Source organism: Schistocerca americana, chromosome 4 (genome assembly GCF_021461395.2).
Source record: "Schistocerca americana isolate TAMUIC-IGC-003095 chromosome 4, iqSchAmer2.1, whole genome shotgun sequence".
NCBI classification, from domain to species: Eukaryota; Metazoa; Arthropoda; class Insecta; order Orthoptera; family Acrididae; genus Schistocerca; species Schistocerca americana.
The window spans coordinates 613,391,450-613,404,903 of record NC_060122.1 but is presented as its reverse complement, the minus strand read 5'-3'; the positions used below and the strand labels follow the sequence as shown (position 1 = coordinate 613,404,903).

The window sequence follows — 13,454 nt, the reverse complement described above, 5'->3', positions numbered from 1 at the left end:
GCGGAATCGAAAAGTTACCCCAGCGTCGACAGACTGTTGTAAATAGTGAAGGGGAATATATCGTTGATGACAGTGTTTACTAAACTTACGGAAAAACGCAGACAGCTTATGCAGCATACCAACATTTAGGATGGGACTTGACTGCATCTGACAGTTCCACCAATAGCTGAAGAACGATTGTTCTCGTCTGTCATAAAGGCGTGTGAGCAGTGCGCTTGGGCATTGTAGAACAGTATCTCCTGCCGGAAACGGTGCCTGCAGCTCTGAATGTTACCAAGAATCAGCGACGCGTAAGGCTACGGCTCGTAATGTCACACCACTGCCGACAGCATTACTCTTTATAGCAGTGGTTTCCAACGTTTCTGATATCACCCGGGAGTGCAAGCAAATATTAGCTAGTATCCCCCTCCTCCCTCCCACCACCGTCGTCATTAGCGCTTAACTACAAATTACGCTGGGAATGAACTTTGTTTGAAGACTTTTATTTTTAAAGTGACGAAAGATAGATGAAATTTAGTTTTGTAGTTATCTTATTGAATCACGAACTAATATGTCAGAGAGACAATTGGTTCTTCTTACTTCTAACAACTTTTTTATAGAATGATAAAGCTATTCTCAGTGAATCGCAACTGCTATCTACATCTCTTTCTCTGGGAAGGAAGTTAACGATCCACATTGAGTGAAGACCTTTGTTACAAAACATGCTTCCTCTGCACCATTCTTTTTCCGTAGCGACACTTGCTTCATTTATACTTTTTGGACTGGCAGAACTTGTAAGACTCAGACACCTGACGCTTTGTGTGTGAGCACTGGCACTAATAATAATAATAATAATAATACAGCAATGTAGTAGCGATTACTTAGTTAGTGTTTCGTTATGCTCTCAGTTAATTTATTTATACATTGCGCAGTGAATAATGAAGCATTTACTAATCCACTGCGATAGAAGACATTTTCATAAGGTGTTTAAGAATATGTAAGGTATAAGTCTCAAGTTTTCTGCCATAGATTCGTAACACAATGTAGAAAATATGTATGTAGTGGGTGGACTGTGTGAGAAAGAAGATGTTGTTGGCCGAGCGAGGTGGCGCAGTGGTTAGACACTGGACTCGCATTCGGGAGGACGAAGGTTCAACCCCGCGTCCGGCCATCCTGATTTAGGTTTTCCGTGATTTCCCTAAATCGCTCCAGGCAAATGCCGGGATGGTTCCTTTCAAATGGCACGGCCGACTTCTTTCCCCCTCCTTCCCTAATCCGATGAGACCGATGACCTCGATGTCTGGTCTCCTTCCCCAAAACAACCAACCAACCAAAGAAGATGTTCATACATTCACTTCGCAAGCTGTAGTCAAAGACTTTTCTTTCTACCCCTCAGAAAATTTCAGCTTACCCCTTGGGGGGGGGGGGGGGGTATAGGATAGACCCTGGCTCGTTATATTCGATTAACCCCCGCAGTACCAAGGAGGAGGGAGGGGGGGTTCTTTATGCCTACCTTTTGAAAATATTGTAAACTAGTCGTATATTTTATGTTTTAAAATTATGAAAAAATTATTTATTGTTTTTAATGATTTGTGACACTAGAATCCTTAACTATTTTAAATTTTTCAGTAAAACGCAACCCAAAATTTTATGCCGCAGTGGTGAATTTGACTTTTTGCATCAAATGTCATATTCATATTTATTGTTAAACATGAATATATCTTCAAAAAGTATTTTGTGAATAAAAGGCAATGACAGTTAACGAAATCTGCAATTTTTTTTTTCGGGGGCCCTTAAAGTATCCCTCCTCTCAATGTACATGTTACGGAAAATGCTTTGATATTGCTCAACTTGTGTTGAAAGATATTTTCAGGTTCTGGGTCCTACTTATAGATCAGTACCTGTATAGATAGGGTGTTTTTAATAAAAGTTAACAACAGGTTTAGAAATTAAAGTATTTTTTGAAATTTTTCTTTTAGAGGGCATAAAGTATTCCTCCTTGGTAGTAAGCGTTTTGGAAAATGCGTTGGTATTTCTAGGGATAAGTTCGGCTGATTTTGTGGACCAGTCGAGTTGTGATAGGTGCCTGAGTGTTCGTTAAACAGGAATGTGAGCGTGTAATCTTATGAATACGGCAGTAGTCTTCTTGGAATGTGGAAGTGTCTACTGTGTATTCATGACGAAGATGAAGTCGAAAGGACAATACTTTGTCACAGAGAAAGTTGAAATAAACACCGATGCTCACTTTCATGGTAACGTGAGTTATTCAGTCCAGGACACGTTACATGAAACACCACCTGAACTTAACCATGTGCGAGGGTACAGGAGGATAAAATTATATGGCTTTTGGTCCTGCAGGATACTCGTACACTTTATTCATCCAAATACAAACGTACTGATACTACTTCAGTTTGTTACAAGCGAGTATCCGAGGAATTCCGTATCACGGACACGTTTTTTGCCGCATTTACTTGGGCATTTCATACGACTCACTTTCTCTCCTAGCCAAAAAATGCTTTCTTTTTGTTGTTTCAATGTTAAAAGTTTTCAAAGGAAGGTCTGTGCTTGAAGTATTCCGTGGGACGACGTACGGCGTTGGGCTCTGTCCGTTGCATTTGTGTTGACGTCAGAGTAACTTCCGCGGTGTGCGCAACACCGCGCGTAGCCCAATGAATACCTCAAACAGATATCACGAAGTTCGAGCAGAAACTTGATCTAGTACATATTACAAAATGAATCACTGATTATCAGAATCGTAACCTTACGTAATGGTAATTCGAAGTTAGAATCCATAACGTTTACTCATCCATATTCAGTGCTGAGAGTACAAAAATTTGAAATCAAACAAGATTTTCATTGGAATCTTCTAAAACTAAAAATTCTAAGTTTGTGTACCCTCACACCTTCCGACACTGCAGATTGAACGCATCGTTGGTGCGCCTGATGTCTTATAAAGAGATAAAATTGTGCCTAATCGGGCCAAACCATACGTCTCCAGTCCGCTGCGTTCACTTCTCGTGCTGTTTGGCCCCTGCAGCTTTATGCTCCGCTGTGAAGAAGACTTTTTATGGTGTATCCCACTGCAGTTCCCTTCAAAACATTCACTCACAGCTAAACCTCCAGATGTCAGACACTCAGATCGGTACCAAACGCTGTGTATCGATAGGGTATCAACCAAAATTGCGATTTAGTTCGTACTTTGTCCTGTCGTTCAGCAGAACAAGCGTAAACGTTGATTAAAAGTAACATCAGAACCACGGAGAACAGGAAAAGCATAACTGTAGCTAACATGCATAGCTACCGAGGGGAAGTTAGTAGCGCGTTAGATCTCTGTATCAAGGGTCCTGGGTTCACACCATAATGATGCCAATTTTTAGTTTTAGTGTTATGGGTGAATGTGTTATATGGCACTATTAATATTTCCGTACGTGTGATGCTACTGTTTCTTTATTCTACTGTTCCGATTGTTTATGTTTATTCTGTGAAAATACAAATGCGATTGGTGTCTGTTCTGGCGCACATGTCCGACACAACACCACACCTATCTATAATAATGTACTCTATGGGTTTGCTACTTTCAACTAACGAAGCGAAAGCTTACTTACAAAAGATCATTGCTGCAAACTCCGAAAAGTCCTTTTACGTGCTAGGAAAATATTCTTCCTTATAACAGTTTCACTTGTAAACATTTAAAAACAATAGTCATCAGGAGAGTTTGAACGTGGAACCTGTGGCATGACAACTATATGCTCTACCAGCTTACCCACGGAAGACCTATAGACACTCATTTCCTATGCTCCGTAGTTCTGGTGTTACTTTTAATTACCGTTTACGCATGTTCTACTGGACGACAGCACATAGTACGAAGTACTTCGGTGTTTTGGTTGATAGCTGTCTACATACAACATTTGGAACCGATCTGAATGTCTGACATCTGGAGGTTTGGGTGTCAGTAAGCGATTGAAATGGTATTTTCCAGTATCTGTTTCTTACGGTGTACTATGCAACTTCCTCGCAATTGCGAGTACGATTAGATTTCATTTCCACAATGAACTGGTGAAGTATGAAAATTTGTAGAGGACCAATCTCCACAATTAACTGGCGAAGTATGAAAATTTGTACAGGACATATCTCCGGAATTAACTGGTGAAGTATGAACATTTGTACGGGTTTCCCGCTTTACGCAAGCAATCGCCGTAACAACTTCGGCTATCGGTGCACGCCTCCCAGACAGAACAAACCCCCAAATGTACTACTCTATGTCTCAGCGATGACAGGGAAGTTATGAGGCAAGCACGCTGACAGCACAGCACAGGGGAAAGAATACTGGAGTATAGCGATCAAAGCCGCGCCGATTTATACACCCTAACACATAACCACCTCAACTCTGTCCTCGATGGGAGATTATACCCTAACCTTCTTCCCATTCATGCATACAAGGCACGTGCGTGCGCTAAATACGGACTTTTACACCTGTGCGTGGTTGCTCTGTTTGCTGGTTGCAGGTGTGGGACTCCGAGCTGGCGACGATAGCGCAGCGTTGGGTGGACCAGTGCACGTACGCCCACGACGCCTGTAGGGATCTCCGTAAGTGTTTCGCTGCTTCCCATTCCTGTGCCGCTGCTGTCGCTCCGTTTTCTGCTCGTTGCGTGTGGACTCAGACATACCAGTGTAGTACAGAAAAGACGGTCTAAGAGGAAAAACTGGGTTTTTACTGAGAAAGCTTTCGATTTTTTTCAGTACATACGTAACACCAGCAAAACTTATGAAACCAATCCCGTAGCGGAATTTGTTTTCTACTATCATAACTATACTAAATAAACAACAGTCGCCTAGATCTCAGTTTCTTTTATCACAGACAACCGGTTTCAGCCTGCGCTGCAGATCATATTAAGGTCTGGTGCTGCAAAGTGCAGTTTTTCTTAATCTTTATTTCAATATAAACAGTACGATGCATAAGAACCCACTTCCTCACTCATTAGTGGGTCCCAATTCTACATCTAATGTTCACAATTACTGCAGCTAATTGTTATTACTACATGAGGTGTATTCGTATTTCCAATATGGGCATTTCTTGTTTTAACTATTATTATTTGTTCTACATGTAACATTAACTGTTATCTACTTGGTTACTATGATAGTATCTATTGTCTAATTCTATGCTAAGTTCTGCATAACATGATACTTAAGAAACTAATCTACACGTCCTGCAACGTTCCAGGTGTCTCAGTGCTATATAAACCTACACTGGTGGTCGTGTCCGTCGACCTAATCCTAGTGGGCATGTCCCTGGCACCAGGCCGGCTCAAGATCTTGAATTTGCTGCATTTTGCCTAGTGTTAGTTTATCCTATTTTAAACCTACATGCAACCTAAAATTATTAATACTGCAGTCATAATCGGTGCGTTGTCCAGTCCGTGATTGATGCACTCTTTCCTAAATCCGAGACGTGGCGGATCACAGCCATTAGGCGGCTGGCAAAGTTCAAACTCAGGCGGAACAGGAGAGGTGCATTGCGTCTTAGTCGGTGTATTATTCTAATCGTGGGTGTTCCTTAGAAATTCTTTTAGAACTTTGGTTGATACCTCGTTGGCATGTTCACTGAGGATCTCAAATGTGTTGTGTGGCCTGAGCTGGATGTACTATTGTCGAAGCCGACATGCTACATCGTCGAAAAGGGGGCACTCGAACACCACATGGTTTGGAGTGCCATGTACAGTGCCACAATCACTCGATGGTGTAGCCTGCTTTCCTAATCGGCGCAGATATGCCGGGTAAGGTCCATATCCGGTGATAAAGTGCAGCAGTCATCTGGTAGGTTTGAAGTACTTAAGCTGCAGGCGCTCCTTGATGTCTGGTAACAACTCATGAGTTCTGCACCCACTTTCATCCCCATCCCACTGCTCCTGCCGTACTTCCTCACCCCTTCTTTTGATTTCGACTTTGTCTCCTGCCTGAGCCCTCTCTATTTCAACTATTTTCTACCTGTTATCTTTCTTTAACCAGTACCATGCTGCTTGTTCTCTAATCTTACTGTCAAGAGGACAAGTCCCATTAACATTGATAATGCCCCCCAGGTGTCGTTCTGTATGCCCTTACTAAGTGCAGGAGCATGTTCCGCTGCACCCTTCTCACGGCCGTGGTAGGCATGATGCTCGCGAGCCTGTGTGCCAGACTGCCGAACCGTACCCTACAATGGATGTTGTGCTACAGCTGAATCAGGTCTGCTGGTAGGTGGAAAGGCTTGTCTCTAATTCCAATCAGGTTATTAAGTATTTCCAGCGATCTCTGGGTGACAGTGTCGATATGCGTCGTGTAACTCCATTTCTCATCGATGACTACTCCCAGGTAGTTGTGGCGTCGAAGAATTGGTGAGCCGTCTATTCTTACTGTCGGATTCCTAATAAGTCGTCATTTCAGGATGAAGTAGGTAGACTTGCTAGGTGCTACTGCCATCTTTGCTTTATGACACCACTCTGCCAATACCGACATAGCCTTTTCCGCTTTCGGTTCAAGGTTCTCACTGCTACCACCGCCAACCACCAGCAGGAGGAGGTCACCTGCGTAGGCCATGACCTCCAGTACATCCGCAATATTCTTCAAGTTCTCTAGAAGAGGCTCCATATTAACGTCCCAAGAGAGTGGCCCAGGACAGAACCCTGTGGTCACTCCTTTGTTACCTTTTTACTGATTTTCTCGCTAGGGATAATAGCGAGACCTCCCTTTCTTCACAATAGCTCCTAAGACAGCCACATAGCGGCCCTAGGCACTCATTCTCCCACAGGCAGGATAAGTGTGAAGGCCACCACAGGTTATCAAAAGCGCCACTGATGTCCACCATGATGCCATGTACTTGTACGGGACTGAGCTACAGTCCTCAGCCGCCATGGCGACTGCGTCAGATGCCGATCGCCCCAACCGAAAGTTGAACTGTTTATCACTCATCCCGCACAGCACACCGTGTGCTGTCAGTTTACCTGCTAGCTGCTTCTCAAGAAGTTTTCCCAGCAGGTCCAATAAACAGACGGACCTGTAGAACTTCTATACAACTTTACCTCTTTCGGGTCTTGTTCAAATGTGTGTGAAATCTTATGGGACTTAACTACTAAGGTCATCAGTCCCTAAGCTTATACACTACTTAACCTAAATTATCCTAAGGACAAACATGCCCGAGGGAGGACTCGAACCTCCACCGGAGCCAGCCGCACAGTCCATGACTGAAGCGCCCTAGACCGCTCGGCTAATCCCGCACAGCTTTCGGGTCTTGATCTGGAGCTGCTTTATTATGACCTCGTTTGCCTTCCTCCATACTGAGCCTCAAACACACATTGTACAACTTAGTCAGAGGCGTGATCAAGTGGGGGGCGAGGAATTGCAACACCCCAGTTGAGGCCTGGAGCTGTATTTCAATTTTTGTTTGTTTGACAAAAAAATTTATTTTCGAAAGAAAAACACTGTATATACATAAGTTACAAGGACCAGTTGCTAATGTCTGTTTAACTATATTTTAGCCGCTCGTACAACTCTCAGCACAGACTCTCCCTTTTTACAACAGTGCAACATGGAGGAGTGGGGGAATCAGTAATCCAACTTTAGATGGGGAACGTAAATGCCTGATCAGATTCATCCGAGTTGATTTTGGCCCATTATGTGTCGTCTAGTCCAGCTTCGTAGCTGAGTGGTCTGCTTTGATGGTTGCCATGCCGGGTTTTATTCTGGGCACTGGTAAGGGCTTTTCCTTGGTGGGAGGCCTGATACGGGCTGCACTCTGCCTCGTGATGCCAGCTGAGGAGCTACTGGAACTAGCGGTAGCGGCTCTGCAGTCTGGAAAGTCTGCAAAACGGCCGGGAGAGGGATGTGCTGAACACATGCCTCTGAATACCGCATCCACATGACGTCGCAAGGTAGAGGACAACGCGGCGGTAGGAGACATCCCTGTGATCTCACGGCTTGGACGAGAAGCTCTTTCTTTTTGTTATAGTGTAGAGATCGATAGCACACCACTGCAAAACAATTCCTAATTTAAAAAATCACGAATTTGTGAGTTCTTGGAATACTTGTTGACTGCAATAAAATAAATGAACGTAGCTCGAGTTTATTACATCAGATGAGGTAGGCAACACAAGGAGTATACCTCGCGCAGGATACAGTGGCCGATGGGCAATGACCAGTTTTCGTCCAAAGCGCTGGGCGAGTTCATTCGTTTGTTACAGAATGGAGGCGCGCACACTACAATCTTTCTCAAACGATTTTACAGAAACTATTCGAAAAAAAAATTAATTTTTGCTTTGTTGATAGCTTTATATGTCAGGTTCATGATGATGCGCCCATCATTTCGTTAATGGTCATAGGTATTGTGGTATTTACGCGAAAGTAAGACGCTGAGCGAAATTCGGAAAAATGAAAAATAGGGGCCGCTATGATTTTGTGTTTGGTACATAATACATAATATGCTGTTAAGTGTGAAGTTTAGCTAACATATTCAATTTTTCTTTAAACTTGGATAGAGGAATCTGTCTGTCACGAATCTCAAGAAAATTAATCAGATGTAGCACTCTCATTCGCGATCGCGCCGCGCCAGCGGTAAAGCCAGAGTGAAATATTCACAACAGTCCTCATATTTCATAAACGGTTTCAGATATCGAAATGAGATTTTGGCAAACGATAGCACGCAAAGAGGAGACTATTTTACCATATCGTTATTATATGCAACTTATTGCCTATTGTGTTATTCCAATAACTACAGATTTTTTTGGTGAAAGAATGTAATTTTTAAGGGTCATCGATAGCTGATGAAACGAGAAACGCTATGGGTTTTGGAACAACATATTTGGAGACATTATAGGTTTTTTTTGTACAATGGATGTGCTTTTTCATAAACTACTGACTTTAATTTTCCTGAGTTCTTGATTTAAGAAACTTAATAAACCACTGTTTCAGAATTCCGTCGCAATTTTGTCTGCACAACATACACTCCTGGAAATTGAAATAAGAACACCGTGAATTCATTGTCCCAGGAAGGGGAAACTTTATTGACACATTCCTGGGGTCAGATACATCACATGATCACACTGACAGAACCACAGGCACATAGACACAGGCAACAGAGCATGCACAATGTCGGCACTGGTACAGTGTATATCCACATTTCGCAGCAATGCAGGCTGCTATTCTCCCATGGAGACGATCGTAGAGATGCTGGATGTAGTCCTGTGGAACGGCTTGCCATGCCATTTCCACCTGGCGCCTCAGTTGGACCAGCGTTCGTGCTGGACGTGCAGACCGCGTGAGACGACGCTTCATCCAGTCCCAAACATGCTCAATGGGGGACAGATCCGGAGATCTTGCTGGCCAGGGTAGTTGACTTACACCTTCTAGAGCACGTTGGGTGGCACGGGATACATGCGGACGTGCATTGTCCTGTTGGAACAGCAAGTTCCCTTGCCGGTCTAGGAATGGTAGAACGATGGGTTCGATGACGGTTTGGATGTACCGTGCACTATTCAGTGTCCCCTCGACGATCACCAGTGGTGTACGGCCAGTGTAGGAGATCGCTCCCCACACCATGATGCTGGGTGTTGGCCCTGTGTGCCTCGGTCGTATGCAGTCCTGATTGTGGCGCTCACCTGCACGGCGCCAAACACGCATACGACCATCATTGGCACCAAGGCAGAAGCGACTCTCATCGCTGAAGACGACACGTCTCCATTCGTCCCTCCATTCACGCCTGTCGCGACACCACTGGAGGCGGGCTGCACGATGTTGGGGCGTGAGCGGAAGACGGCCTAACGGTGTGCGGGACCGTAGCCCAGCTTCATGGAGACGGTTGCGAATGGTCCTCGCCGATACCCCAGGAGCAACAGTGTCCCTAATTTTCTGGGAAGTGGCGGTGCGGTCCCCTACGGCACTGAGTAGGATCCTACGGTCTTGGCGTGCATCCGTGCGTCGCTGCGGTCCGGTCCCAGGTCGACGGGCACGTGCACCTTCCGCCGACCACTGGCGACAACATCGATGTACTGTGGAGACCTCACGCCCCACGTGTTGAGCAATTCGGCGGTACGTCCACCCGGCCTCCCGCATGCCCACTATACGCCCTCGCTCAAAGTCCGTCAACTGCACATACGGTTCACGTCCACGCTGTCGCGGCATGCTACCAGTGTTAAAGACTGCGATGGAGCTCCGTATGCCACGGCAAACTGGCTGACACTGACGGCGGCGGTGCACAAATGCTGCGCAGCTAGCGCCATTCGACGGCCAACACCGCGGTTCCTGGTGTGTCCGCTGTGCCGTGCGTGTGATCATTGCTTTTACAGCCCTCTCGCAGTGTCCGGAGCAAGTATGGTGGGTCTGACACACCGGTGTCAATGTGTTCTTTTTTCCATTTCCAGGAGTGTATTAATGAGGTGATACAGTGTAAACTCCGCTGTGTTTTGGCAAAGGACGCAAATTTTGTCATGGAAACTAGAGAAATGTGTGGGTTTTACTCAAAATTCGCTACTCATGACTCTTCTCTGAAAGTTACAAGTGGTTATCAATCCAGGAGAAAATGAATCGTTGCGTTTCCGGCAGGATTCTTTTTAGATACTAACGAAAGCAGAGGTGAGAGTAGATCTTTTTGAATGTTCATCATGCAAGTGTAGGTGTGAAGGGGCCACGCTTAATAGTTAAAAAACAACTTTGAGCGTAGACTTCAGTTTAGAACGGCACTTCCCCTCCAGCGCCGGCATTTCCCCTCTGAGCTCTGAGCGGCTCCCCACCACTGCCGGCCTCCCCTCGCTTCCCCAGCCAACTGCGCATCTAGCGGCCACTGCATTTTGCGCGCACTGTACCTTCGAATTTAAATTGTTTCTTCATTAAAACTCAATTCAGTCGTGGTGCCACTAGTTACTTCAGCAACTGTAGCAGGCACTCATATTCACAAAAAAACGGCTTAAAGTGGTCTCATGAGAGACGAATAATTGACAAAAGTGTTAATTCTACAACTGTGTATCAATGCACTGCACTACGAATACTTTAAATTTTCTCCATGATCTCACTAACGTAAATATTGTAATTCACGATGTGAACTGGGCTCACGAAAGAAACGGACGCAAAATTTGCACCACACGGTCACTTGCTGACCAAATGTCAAATCACATAAACATTACAAATTCGCGTCCGTTCCTCTTTCTTTCGAGCCTGCAAGCAAGATATCTTCCAGTCTCGACACCCAAGACCAGCTTACTGTGTGCATTATCTTCACAACCACTTCTTTTAGGTTGCTTCCTATTGGCTGTCGCTTTGCCACCCTATCCAAGGGACGGGCTTTACACTGCAATTAGATTATGGGCGAATCGACCATCATTAATGAAAAGAGTTTCGTAACAAATCGTGCTGAGATATTGATTAAAACAGCCTCAAACATTATGTATTCAAAATGAATATTATGTTAACGTGAATACTCTATTACTAACAGAAAACGTAAATAATCTGCACGTTTTTAATATTAAGTAAGGTTGTGGAAATTTTAGAAAATAATGTTACCTAATATTTTTCATGCGTTGGGGTTCTTCCACTAGAACTGATTATAACACTTGTCCTCTCAGCTGAAGGACGCGACCAACTGTGTGGTGGAGATCCTCAGCATTTAGCCACTTTCGTTTCCCCTCAGAATATTCCCGGTGCTCCTGTTTCAGCGGCTTTCCAAGTGGGACAGAACCTGTTCGTTATTTACGGCACCGAGCACGACATCAAAGCAAACTGGAGCTCAACCGTCTTCAGCTGGTACAACGAGGTGGAAATATTTGACGCCAGCAACGTGAAACAATTCAGGTGAGTCAGACACAGCTACCGTGTACTCGCAGATAAAAGGAGAAAACACACTGAGAGGCATCAAACGTTTCTGCCTAAAACATTGTCAGCTAGACGAACAGTGGTCAGGATTTCATTGAAAAATAGCAACGCTTTTATGCAAACTTAATTAGCTACTAGGGTAAATGTATCAACCTTTTTAAAAATCGAGATGTGGTTTCCTTTTGGGCCAGAGCAGTAGATATTTATGAGGCAAATGGAGTGACACAACTCTGTAATGGGCATCCTAAAGAACTGCAGAGTTAAAAAGAAACACAGAACATGGGTACTGTTGCGGCCGTTAGAATGGTGTGTCGAACGGAAGTTAACGCCACTGCCATTGGAAACTACCGACGCCGAGGCAAACGGTAGTGTTTAAAAATTTCCAGTTCTACACGTAAGTCGAATTTTGCGCCTTTGAACCTGCTTAGACAAAATTACTGTTTCTCCCACATCTTTAGCGGAATGATCAGTAAGGAGTAAATATTCAGCAAATGTAAAGAGGTCCACTTTACCATATTTCTTTCCCAGTAAATGTCCTTCAGTACCTTACTCTGATAGCGGTGCCAGTTTGACCTATACAGCAAAAGGGACTGTTGTTACAAATCGCTTTGACACTGGTTCAGCATCGTGGCACCTCTAATGCATGAGGGGCAAATCTTTCGGCACCTATTACATGCGGGTTGCCTACCTTCAGGTGCTAGGGCAGCCTCGATATTTCTGACAGGTACAGTTTTAAAGTGCTCAGCAAAGGTGCATAGTTGGCACCGATGGTATTGGTGAACTGCGGAGGGGGGGAAGGAGGAGGAGGGGGTCTTAGAGGGAGCGTTTTCTGTTATATTCACACCCATGACTATGTAGCACAACTACGTGATCAGGCCAGAAGAGGGCGCAAACCAGAAGCGCTGAAAAAGTATAATACCCCTCTGCTGCTCCAGATCACGTTCAAATTTCATAGGGTGGTTTTGAACGGTCCCTAGTGGTTCCACCCTCTATAGCAGAGCAAAACATTGTGGTCGCTCTATACTTCGAAGTTCACGCTCAGTGGGGCTGTAGCTCCACAATGTCATTGCAGCAGTCTGAACGTCCTTACGGACGTCTTTCTGTTGCCGCAGATTAGATTATTCTTTTCGACTGTATGGGAATCAGTGCCCCAAGGGAAGGGGCGGTTTTATTGACACCCTTTATGCCAACGCCCTGAGGCGTTTTTGTGTCGATTCTGAGGGGGAGTGTGTCTGTGGGTGCCACCCATAAAAATCCGCACGATTTCAATACCGAGTGTCGTGGTTGTGATATCCGTCACAGAGGCGGCAAAAGGAGGGGTGATATATGGGTAAGAGTGGATGTGACGACCCTCTCTTCGTGTAACACATCCACGTTGTCGTTGGGCAGAATTGTGGTGAAAATTGGTGTCAATTTGACATCATTAACCGACATTCAAGCTCATATAAACGTCAGAGCTGTGGCCTCTTTTTCGCATTTGTCGACACTTTCCTTTTTGACTTCGCAAGGCGCCAGGGTTTTGCACCATTATAGAGGAAGCCAAATTTCGAACTTATGCGTCAGAATGGGAGACAATACGGGTTTCTAAATAGGCATCCTTCGTTGCGCAGTCTGCTTCCCTGTTTGGTACTTACGATAAAGAT

At 44.7% G+C, this 13,454-nt stretch overlaps 1 protein-coding gene across 1 annotated transcript in view; it reads left to right on the top strand.

Annotated features, from left to right (window-relative positions):
• LOC124613656 (venom allergen 5-like) overlaps window positions 1-13,454 on the top strand; it is a 96,061-nt gene that overhangs the window by 71,216 nt on the left and 11,391 nt on the right. The window contains exons 4-5 of the mRNA XM_047142372.1: window positions 4,485-4,566; window positions 11,655-11,790. Of these exons, the coding sequence (XP_046998328.1) occupies window positions 4,485-4,566; window positions 11,655-11,790 (218 nt within the window). The remainder of the gene's footprint in view (window positions 1-4,484; window positions 4,567-11,654; window positions 11,791-13,454) is intronic.